At 38.0% G+C, this 11,667-nt stretch overlaps 1 protein-coding gene across 6 annotated transcripts in view; it reads right to left on the bottom strand.

Moving 5' to 3' along the window:
* The window catches only part of GAPVD1 (GTPase activating protein and VPS9 domains 1), a 74,779-nt gene that overhangs the window by 21,919 nt on the left and 41,193 nt on the right, over window positions 1–11,667 (bottom strand). For 3 of the 6 annotated variants that reach the window (XM_040631884.1, XM_040631885.1, XM_040631888.1), the window contains exons 8-13: window positions 10,611–10,740; window positions 8,767–8,892; window positions 6,772–6,945; window positions 4,787–4,927; window positions 3,582–3,716; window positions 2,988–3,107 (exon numbers count right to left, since the gene is read on the bottom strand). In XM_040631884.1, the coding sequence (XP_040487818.1) occupies window positions 2,988–3,107; window positions 3,582–3,716; window positions 4,787–4,927; window positions 6,772–6,945; window positions 8,767–8,892; window positions 10,611–10,740 (826 nt within the window). Of the gene's footprint in view, window positions 1–2,987; window positions 3,108–3,581; window positions 3,717–4,786; window positions 4,928–6,771; window positions 6,946–8,766; window positions 8,893–10,610; window positions 10,741–11,667 lie in introns of those variants that run through there. The other 3 variants (XM_040631887.1, XM_040631889.1, XM_040631890.1) reach the window with 2 other exon arrangements.

The raw sequence follows: 11,667 nt of genomic DNA, 5'->3' as shown, positions 1-11,667 counted from the left end.
AAAAAAAAAAAAAAAAAGTTACTCTAAACTTTTTGAGTCTGAACTCTTTAATGCTAATGAATGACAGTACTTTGATTTTATGCTTTTTTTTCTTTTGTTCTATATATTTATTTTCCTCTATTAAAATTATAAAAATAGTGTATTATTATAAAAGGCAGCTTAGAATATTGGTTCTAAAATTTTGGTCTTAGGACACTTTTACATTCTAAAATATTATTGCCCCAAAGAGCCTATACATGTTGGTTATATCTTCTGATACTTATCATATCATAAATTAAAACTGAAAACAAATATATATTTATATATTAGTTCATTTAAACATATCTGTTAAATGGTAATACAAATAACCCTTTTAAATGAAAAAATAACTATTTTCCAAAATAAGAAAATAACAATTAGAGTGCCAGACACTGTTTTACATTTTTACAAATTCCTTTCATGTACGGCTTAATAGAACAGAGCTGGATTCTCATATGATCTTCTGTTTTCAATCTGTTGCAATATATATTTTGATTGAAGTCTATAAAGCTGGCCTCACACAGATACGTAGTTGGAAAAGGGAAGATATTGTAATAACCTTCTCAGATAATTGTGGACATTCTTCTATGGTACGACACCAAATCTTGATTAGTTTTTTAAAGGTTGGCTACAATTTGGAATCTGAAACCAAATCAATGAACTTTTACTCTGTTACATCAAAATTAATTGGTCTGTCTTCCACTTTAAATGATTTTTGTTACATCACGTGCACTGACCACCTGGAAAACACTGTTTCAATTAGATATGCAGATCCTCCACATGTTGACACATTTCAATACGTAGTATCAAAAAGCCACATTCTCATCAGAAAAAACCACCTATCTCATCCGAAAAGTCTTTAAATATCAGAAAGCTGTCAAGCTCAGGAAGGTGGATACAGTTTTCCAAAATTCACATTTTTATCTGAAGGTCTGAATTTTATCACTGGCAACAAACTCTACTCTTTGTCCGCTGTTTTCCTTGAAGTGATAGCCTCACTTTGCTAATTTTCAAGAAAGGCCTGCCAAATACCCAAATATGAATAACTACAGTCAGTCATTCTTTCCAGTAAAAATGGTGTGTCATGAAAACAAACAAGAGAAGAAACAGCTAGTTAAGCTCACAGCTCCAATAACCATCTAAGTGTTTTTCCTTGAGATATTTCACATTTCAGACTGCAGTAGAAATGCATTAGGAATATTTCCTATTTCTTCAGAATTTTTAACAGACGTGTACTCAGGGTTAAAATATAATTAAATAATTTTTACTGCTTCATGAAAGATATTCGTATGTAAAACTTTCTTTTTTAACTGCGAGAAAATATAGTGGCGGCTAATAGTTCGGTACCACTGTTTTGCTGCACGCTAAGGCCTGCCCCAGCAAATTTACCCACCTTTGCTTGTGCACCATCAGTGCAAATATCACTATAGTGAAAAGGACAATAACCTTTTACTACTATGAAAACAGTATGACCTCATTACCCCTCACTCCCCAAAAGGGTCTTAAGGGCCCTTCGTGGTCCATGGAGACTATACTCTAAAAATCGCTTATTTAGAACAGTGGTTCTCAAATGGAGCTATTTTGTTCCCCAAGGGATCATTTGGCAGTATCTGGAGACATTTTTGGTTGTCACGACTGCAGGGGAAGAAGGGGGTTGCTGTCTTCCTGGTAGAGGCCAGAGATGCCACTAAACATCCTATAATGCACAGAACACGTCTCTGTAACAAAGAACTACCTGTCCCAAAATGTTAATAGCATTGAGGATGAGAAATCCTGGTTTAGAAAAAAAACATTTTTTTATAAAAAAGAAAAAGTATTTAAAACCCCAGTACTCAGTACATAAAACCACTGCTCGCATTTTGGTATTTCTTTCCTGTGCTTTCTCTATGATAGGTTTTTTAATGTTTTATTATTTTATATATGAAATTCTTTGGGATAAATTTTCCAAGAGACACTATGATCTAGTATTTCTAGAGTTTCAAGTTATTCCTTTTTTTTTTTTTTTTTTAAGATTTTATTTATTTACATGACAGAGAGACAGCCAGCCAGAGAGGGAACACAGCAGGGGAGTGGAAGAGGAAGAAGCAGTCTCCCAGCGGAGGAGCCCGATGTGGGACTCGATCCCGGAACGCCGGGATCACGCCCTGAGCCAAAGGCAGACGCTTAACGACTACGCTACCCAGGTGCCCCAACTGCGCTACCCAGGCGCCCCTCAAGTTATTTCATATGCTTTAAAGGATTTTAAAAAAACAGCCGCAAAACAAAAACAAAACACAGCCACATAAATTATGAGTGGGTGCATCAAAATTCACTTAGCAATTCTATTTTTCAACCCTTAGGTTGTCTCTCATTTTTCTGCCTATATAAATGTTATGAAGAACATGAATATAAATGCTACAGAGAACATAAGACTTTCTGCATACATGGAATGGTTTCCTGATGACTGATTTCTAAAGTGGACTAAATGAACCAAATTTAGTTTGTGAATTTTCTTTTTTTTTTTTTAAGATTTTATTTATTTATTTGAGAGAGAGTGAGAGAGAGCATGAGCAGGGGGAGAGGCAGATGGGAGAGGGAGAGGCAGACTTCCCTGTTGAGCAGGGAGCCCGATGCGGGGCTCGATCCCAGAACCCTGGGAATCATGCCCTGCTCTGAAGGCAGCCGCTTAACCAACTGAGCCACCCAGGTGCCCTCTTTTTTTTTAAGTGGGCTCCTGGGCATGGAGCCCAACACACGGCCTGAACTCACGACCCTGAAATCAAGACCCGGGCTGAAGCCAAGAATCGAACGTTTAACTGACTGAACCACCCAGGCACCCCTGGTTTGTGAATTTCCAAGGCCTTACACACATACTGCCAAATTATGCCCCAAAGTGCTCTATAAACTGATATTATCACCAGCAAAAGTATAAGACTGCCAGTTTCACCTGTGAATGTGATCATTTTTAAGTCATTCTCATCTCTTCTTACCATGAGTTACTTCATCCATGTCTGGACTAGTGACAGAATCTTTACCCCCAAAATCAGAGCTGCACTCAGATCTCAGGTCTTCAATCTTATTGGGAATATCCTCGGAGGTTGCACTTATGCCTTTAAAATGAATAAATAAAGTAAAAAATAAATAGCAAGAAGAACAAAATAACCACACAAAAAGTATATGAAGTTTGGAGAAATGTAAATATTCCCAAAAATTTTTGTCCCAGTGCTACACGTGTGAGATGTTTACTATCATATCCTTTATTGTACTATCGCCTAAATATGCTTACCTTGATTTGTACAACATAATCAATCACAAGTATGTGGTATCTAAATACAGTAGCAGAGGCCACCAAGAACAGAGAGAATTAGAGAGGGAACACACACAGACTGTCTGCCAATTACTTCAACAGGCTCTATAAAGCCACACGTTAAGTTCTCATAGATATAAGGTCCCACGGAAATAATTTTATTTCCTGGAAATTCCTCAACTCTTAAATAAAACATATCTCTTTGTTATCAACTTTATAAAGGGAGAGGTGGGAGCACACCTTGCAATCCTTATTCCTTAAAACAAGACAGACATACCCGACACAACACTGAGGCCTGGTGTGCTGGGGCGGGAACTGACCTCCCTGACATCTGTATCATCAGATGTGCTACCTAGTCCAGAACAGCTCTCCAGCTCTTGTAGACGCTCCTCCTGCTTTAGATCCGGTGCCTCTAAACAGAAGACATGAGGTGCCGCATTAGTGATTCTGTTAGCATGCCAAAGTTCCAGCTTGTGACCCACATGAGGAAAGCTACCAGAGGGTGAATGAAATCATTGTGAACAGATTCCTAAGTCGGGGCCAGCAAAGTTGGTTAGACTGAGTGTTAAAGAAGCTGAGGTTGTGATTCTCATTCCAATATGGCCAGTTTGTTGTACAAAGGTGAAGCTCTGCCTGTAGATCACTAATCTCATAAAATATGCTGCTGGTTAGCAAGTGAACTCAACAAGAGAATACAGAAGAGCTTCACATTAAACCAAACATTTTTAAAATATAACTCCTACGGGCACTCAATAGATGGTAAGCTAATCCTACGGTCTCCTTATGTAAAGGTCAGCATGTCTGAGTGCATTAGTATTATCAAGCACATACCAGAATCACTTAATTATCCCTGAACCAGGTAGAGCATACAGAATGTAATTCAGACACACAGCTACTTAAATTTGCATTCTAGTAGTTGACATTTAATTGAAAGCCAAGTTCTATCTTCATAATCAGAAAAAAAAAGGAGAAATGCAATACTTAAGAAAAGAGAAAATACAAAAACACTTTATATACATTTATAACAATCCTGCACAAAACAATTCTCAGGACTCCAGTCTCAATTTCAGTACATTTCGAAAATATATATCTTTTAAAGGGTCAGGTTCTCCCTGGGATGAGAATCTAGGCATGCTTACCATGCATCCAACCGCTCAGGGTTCAAGCTGTACTGCTATTCCTATCTTGGGATGAGTCAGTGGGAGATACAGACCTCAGTGGTCCACACAGAACTCCGGTGAGTTGCTAACAAATGCTTACAAGTAACTGAACACAGAGTCAAAAAGCAACTGGCATCTTAGCCTATGTCATCCAACACTGCATTTTTTCTTGATGGACAGAAAATGCCCTAAGAGCCCATCTGAAATTCTTAGTAATATGGTTGCGTCATACTTGACAAAATGTACATAATTTAGAAATTAAGATACCTTACATTTAAAACTTCTGTGCAAATCAAAAAGCAAACAATGACGGCATACTAACCTGAGTCACTTGGCAATACCTCTACACTCCAAGCTTCACTTGTTGTCTCTGATATGGTAGAACCAGTGCAGGGGTCAAGAAGCACTGACCCTGAACCTGGCAGGCACAGTAAACTGCCTAACATGTTCTCTGCTGCTGCACCTGTATAACCAGTGGGGAGCAAAGGGTTAATGAAGATCCTGATGGAAAGAGCAGTGGTAATGGAGAAGGGCTAAACACTAGTTAAACTAACGCAGTCTCTACTCTATCCACAAGAAGGAAGCCAAGGTAAGTGTAATTTCAATAGCACCCCTAAAAACACAGATTTCCCACTTTGATCACAATGGCACAAGCTTCTTTTTCTCAGTTTCCTCCTGTTCACCTTGGACTCCCCATAGAGAAAACATCCATCATTAGGTCAAGTCATTTCGACTAGCTTTCATCTTGGTTTTGTAGCACATTTTTACATGTGTCCTTAAATACCTAAAATGTATAGTCCTCACAGGGATTAAAAACACTCAGAGACACTTAACTACAGAAAGTTATACTGGCCAAATATGTTTTCTTCTGGCACATTTGCCACATATTCAGAGCAATAAAATATATTTGCAGGAAAATACACATCTCTGTAGCAGGCATTCAACTGCAAATACAGCTCATTGCTCAAACAGAGCTTTCTGCCAGGAAAAATACTACTTTGGCACCTGAAACAAAGTAATGCAAAACCAATTAAGAAATCTGTTTACACTACTTAAAAATACAAATAGAAAGGATTAAACATTATTATACCCCCCTATGAGAAATACTCAAGTTCAGAACGCTCCAGGACATCTGATTACGCCTAACAAAAGAACAATTCCACTGCAGTGCATAAAAAACTTTTGGCAAAGGTTACTGGTGAAAGTTACCTTTCAAAGATTATCATAAAATAATTACAAATAAAATAACGTTTGGAACTTGCCTAAACATAACAGGGGGACAGGGTAAAAGGGCAGTGGGAGAAGACATGAGACAAAACTGGCCACGTCTGTGCGTGTAATAGTTGAAGCTGAATGACGGGTACACAGAGTTCATTGTTCTCACTTGTATTTGCCTGGAACGTTCCATGATTTAAAGAGAAAATGAAGATGCTGCTTATAGGACTGTACGAAATCTCTCAGAACTCACAGAACAGTATCCTAAAGAGGGTGAATTTTAGGGGCGCCTGAGTGGCACAGCGGTTAAGCGTCTGCCTTCGGCTCAGGGCATGATCCCGGCGTTATGGGATCAAGCCCCACATCAGGCTCCTCCACTATGAGCCTGCTTCTTCCTCTCCCACTCTCCCTGCTTGTGTTCCCTCTCTCGCTGGCTGTCTCTATCTCTGTCGGATAAATAAATAAAATCTTTAAAAAAAAAAAAAAGAGGGTGAATTTTAAAATATGTAAATTGTACCTCAATAAACTTGATATTTAAAAAAGAAAAAAGAAAAAACTAGTCACTCTTTGGAACTGAATTAGTCCTTCCAGAAGAAAATTCTTTTTTTTTTTTTTCTCCTAAAGTAAGCTCTACGCCCAACATGGGGCTTCAACTCACAACCCTGAGATCAAGAGTCGCACGCTCTACACTGAGTGAGCCAGCCAGGCGCCCTCTTAAATTCAATTTTTAGAGAATCTCAGTATTCTATTATTCTGAAAGATTTTATGGCTATAATCTGTAAGAATTTTCATCTTCAGGTAAGGTGTTTAGTCTCAAAAAGAATATTCTAAGAATATATACTGTGCCCTGAAAACAAGAAGCTAAGTCAGAAAACTGGTTTTTCTCTTTTGGCAGTGGAGGGGGAGCTGAGTGCAGGTAGGGAAAAACACCACCTATGTTTAGGTAAAGAAAAAAAGACACAAGGGCCTTGTTACCTACAGTTATCTCAGCTTCCCAGTCTGCCTGTCAGAGGCTGAAGTCCCCACCCATGAAGGAGAGGTGGATATAAATAACTAAACAGCAATCTTCCAGAGAAATTAAACAGCAGTTACCTGCAATCTCTTGCAAGCGATCTTCATCAATGTTAGGGTCGAAATCACTTCCCAAGACATCTGTACTCCAGGTCTCACTCACTGTTTCTGATATATCTCTGTCATCTGTCAGTCCCATCATGTCACGTATTTCAAACTTCCTTAGCTTATCATCAAGATTATCTTGTGTTGTAGCTACCAAAAACAGAATTTTGCACTTTAAAAATGACACCACAGCTATTTTTTTTAATCAACTTTAAAGATACGGATTTTATCACTAACACTGAGCGTGCAATACCAAAACATGAATTATCCTCCTACAGATGTAGTGTTTCCCCTCTCTGAACTAAGCTCAGCGTATGTACCCCCATTTCTGGTAAGTTAACTGGGGCAACCTCTGCAGTGTGACTCTGACAAAAAACTGGGATATACTCCCCGCTCTGTGTATTGTGCACAGTCCTCGTTACTCATTTTAGCCAAAAGAGTAAAGAAAAAGTGTGCCGGTTTCAAGGCTTAGGCCTCAAAAGACCTTATAAACTTTTGCCCTCTTTTTCACCCTGGCTTCTGCCATGAGAACAAGCTTCAGCTAGCCTGCTGGTGGATGAGGCGCCACATGGAACAAAGTAAAGGTCATCCTAGAGCAGCCAGCTCCTCACTGACCTACCGTCCCCCAGCTAAGATTAGCAGAGCTCCCTAATCAACCACCGGTGACTGCAGATACATGAGTCAGCCTAGTCTAAATCAGAACCACCCAGCTTACCCACAGACTTGAGAGCACAAATAAATGTTTGTGGACTTAAGTCATTAAGTTTTGAGGTGGTTTGTTATGTAGCAATTACTCTGGCAATAATTAACTGATAAACCCATAGTAAAATATTTTTTCATTTGACTTGAATACATCCCCCTGATATTAGAGTTTTCTCTCTTCTCTTGACTAAATGAGTAAAGCAGTCTATAATCTGTCTCAATTTATTAACCTAGTGTTCACAAAATGCAGACTACCAACCACCTACATTAGAATCACCTAGAGGGCTTGTTACATGATATTCTTTCAACTTCTGTCTTAAACTACTAATTTAGGTTTCTCTCTTATTTGCAGAAAATTTAATCCTGATATGACAAACTAATGCAGTAAAATACTACTTTTATTCAAGCCACACATAACCCAACTGGCAATGCTCTTTTCCTTTCTGAAAATGACCTGCACCAGGATTTCTAGAAATGAGACATGGGAAGTGTTTTTTTGTGTTTTTTTTTTTTAGTTTCCCAGGTAATTTTTTTGCCCATTCAGGTCTCAGAATATTGCCTCAGACCCAGCTGATCTGCAATCTGCCCTCAACACTCCCTCAAAGGCCACCAGTGATCTTTAAATGAACAAATCCAAAGAACTTTTTCAAATTAATCTTCCTAAAGCACAACAGGGATCCATCTACTTTTCAATTTTTACCCCACACTATTCCCCTACTTGATAGTTCCTGAGTAAGTACTATGGTTTCACACTTCCCTGACTTGCTTACACTATTCTGGTCCTTCACCTACAATGCCTCATCTTTAGTTTCTGCCAATGCAATGCAAGCCGGGCCTTCAGGCTAGCATTTTCTTCCACTAAGCTTTTTCCTATACTTCCAACTACATGTATCTCTCACTCGGAACTGCCAAGGCACTTTTACAACACTTTTAGACATTTGTATACCATCCTCTCCATATTCTAAGTTCCTTTAATCCCAAGTATTTATCTTTGTATCCCTTAAAATTTCAATATTACAGAAATGAATATTATAGAAGTCAAGCAATTCGTTTTAATTATTCTATGTAACAAACCTAAAAAATTCATTTGCCAATTAAACATGTTTAAGAACTGAAAGAACTATGAATAAATGCAAGTTTAATGGTCATTATGTAATCAACTTAAATTTATTCTTTTACTGAACAGCCAACCTACATGGAAAACACAGTTTATCTTGCAGCCAGGTAAGTTCTTTGCTACTTGTGCGACTGTGTTCAACTTCACTTTACCTTGCTCATGCTCTAATAGCTGTAGAGCTTCAACTCCATTACTCCCAGAAGGTCCTGCTCCAAGTTCTGATACAGACTCTCCTTCCAGGTCTAGAGAGGATACTGAATTGGAGCGATTTGACGGACCTAGAGAAATGTTTATACTGTGAGTGAACTTTTTAAAAGTCACGAGACACCATGCAACTTTTCATGCCTTGATAACAGACTGAAGACTTATTAAGGTGCATTTATTTATTTATTTATTTATATGTATGTATGTATGTATGTATGAATGTATGTATGTATGTATTTGAGATAGAGTATGCAAGCAGGGAGCACGGAGAGAGGCAGAGGGACAGAATCTCAAGCAGACTCCCTGCTGAGCCCAGAGCAGGACAGGACGCGGGGCTTGATCCCACAACCCTAAGATCATGACCTCAGCTGAAATCAAGAGCCAGATGCTTAACTGACTGAGCCACCCAGGTGCCCCAAGGTGCTTTTCTTTATGTATTTATTTTTATTAAGGTGCTTTAAAAAAAATTTTTTTATGGGGGGAGGGGCAGAGGGAGAGAATCTTAAGAAGGCTCCATGCCCAGCATGGAGCCCAACGCAGGGCACAATCTAACGACCCTGAGATCATGACCTGAGCCAAAATCAAGAGTGGGACGCTTAATGTACTGAGCCACCCAGGTGTCCCAAGGTGCTTTTAATATTGCATCTGTACCTTAAAAATACACACGTTCTTTAAGCCAGCAATTGTGCTTATAGGAATTTATCCTAGGAAACAATTCAAAAATTCATCTAAGGTCGCTTGTCGAAGGGCTTTTTATAATGCTTGAAAAGTAGAAACACTCTATGTTTAATCATACAAGAATGTTTAAATAATCATGCCCACCTGAAGTTAAAGAAAAAAAAACATTTAGAGCCTAAGTTATTTAAGAATGTTAAATTACAAAGGGAAATGTCACTGTTACACTGTTAAACAAAAAAGGGTTACAAAACAACATAAACCTACTTTTGCTATAAATAAACCAAAATGCTGTTATTAGTAGAATGGTAGGAGCACTTGGGTGGCTCAGTCAGTTAAGCATCCAACTCTTGATCTCAACTCAGGTCTTAATCTCAGGGTCATAAATTCAAGCCCCATGCTGGGCTCCACACTGGCTGTGGAGCCTACTTAAAGAAATAGAATGGTAAAATTACAGATGATTCCATTTCTTTTCTGCATTTCCTAGAATGAATGTACATTACTTCTGTTCTAAAAAGTTGGAGAAAAAGGAAAAGTTACTACGTTTTGTTTAAAATGATAGCAAACTCAACTTTCTTCATTAAAAAAAGTTTGTCCTCATACATGAAGTGACAAATTCTCACTTCACAATCTACGATTTTAATTTTCTAATTTTATTCCCATTTCCACTGTATCTTCCTGCTTCATAAAGGTGCGTGTGAATAATGAAATACAGAACATTAAAAGTATATCCTGAAATACTAGTGAGTCTGTCCATTTTTCCCATTTAGACATGCACTATATCCCTCTAAAGGAGCTCCATAAGCTGGGTATACATTAATCAATACTAGAGAAACTTGGCATTATTCAAGTCTCAGTGAAGACTTATATCTTCTCCATTTTGTATGATCAAAGGTCTCACAATCTTTTTCTTTTTTTCTCTTTAAATTTTCTTGCAATCTTAATTTATTCCAGAAACAATCTTTATAGCCAACTGTTCAAGATTAGAGGAAAACTTCATTACTGTCCTCAGGGAGAGGAACAGATGGTATAATTATAATTTATAAGGCTCCTTTAAAGATCACAAAACAAAGTATTACTTGAATCACACAACTCTTTGAATGAAGTAACCCTTCACCTTCAGATATTCCTTCCAGATTATCACTGCAGAGGGAAAAGCGCAAGGTTTTATCAGGTTTACCGTGGAGTTTGTTTTCATCAACGGGGACATCTCCTTGTCCTCCATCTGAAAGTTGCATGTTTAGGACCTGAAAAATAAAACGCCAAAAAAAAAAAATAAATAATTTAAAAATAAAAAATAAAATGCCATTGGTTTATCAGAACTGGAAGATTACTGATATGAAAACAGACCACAACAAACGCATATTTCTTTTCAATCTTAAATTCTCATTTTTAACTAAAAACCCATTCACAAGATTCTGATCAAGATTTTAAGTACCTTTAGAATAAAAGTAGATCAGTTTAAAAAAAAAGTGAACCTATGCCTTTCCATCACCCGGTATCAGAGACTGAACAGGCAATCGGGTATCAGTGAGCAATGGGTAGGATCATAAGAATCAAAAGGCTTTGGAATCAGAAGTCCGGTCCTTCTGGCTCTGCCATGTGCCAACTACGTAATCTTGGGTGATTTAAGCTTCTTTATCTATAAAAGAGTCATGGTAACGGTATGCATGCCATGGAGTTGCTAAGGATTAAATAAAAAAACGCACAGAAAGCATTCTGCATGGCAAAATGACAAAAAATTTACATTTTTTCAAACGTTAATAAGCTAATTTAACAGAAGAAAACAGGAACAAATTATCCTGTAGGCACCAGAATTCAATCAATCCAGTTTGAACCTTGCCTTGATCACCATATACGCAGCCACAAAAGTCCACACCAGAAGCTGAAGCGTGACTTCACAGCCATCTCTAGCTTAGAGCCAACGGCCTTTTTATAAAATTTCTATTTGTTAGATGACTTCCAAATAACAGAATTACTTTTCACTCCACACAAGCCTCACAACTCAGCTGTAAACATGTATCTCCACCCTAATGAAGAACTAAGTGCTTTGCTGAAACAAACAGCATGTTTTAAGCACACCTGGAACTCAGTATCACAGACACCAGGATCCTGGTGTTGGCAGAATATGAAGGAGAATAGTATCCTCACTTAAAAGGAAGAAAAATTTAAAA

Source organism: Ursus maritimus, unplaced genomic scaffold (genome assembly GCF_017311325.1).
Source record: "Ursus maritimus isolate PB19 unplaced genomic scaffold, ASM1731132v1 scaffold_17, whole genome shotgun sequence".
Classification (NCBI taxonomy): domain Eukaryota; kingdom Metazoa; phylum Chordata; class Mammalia; order Carnivora; family Ursidae; genus Ursus; species Ursus maritimus.
This window is presented reverse-complemented; position numbering and strand designations above follow the sequence as displayed.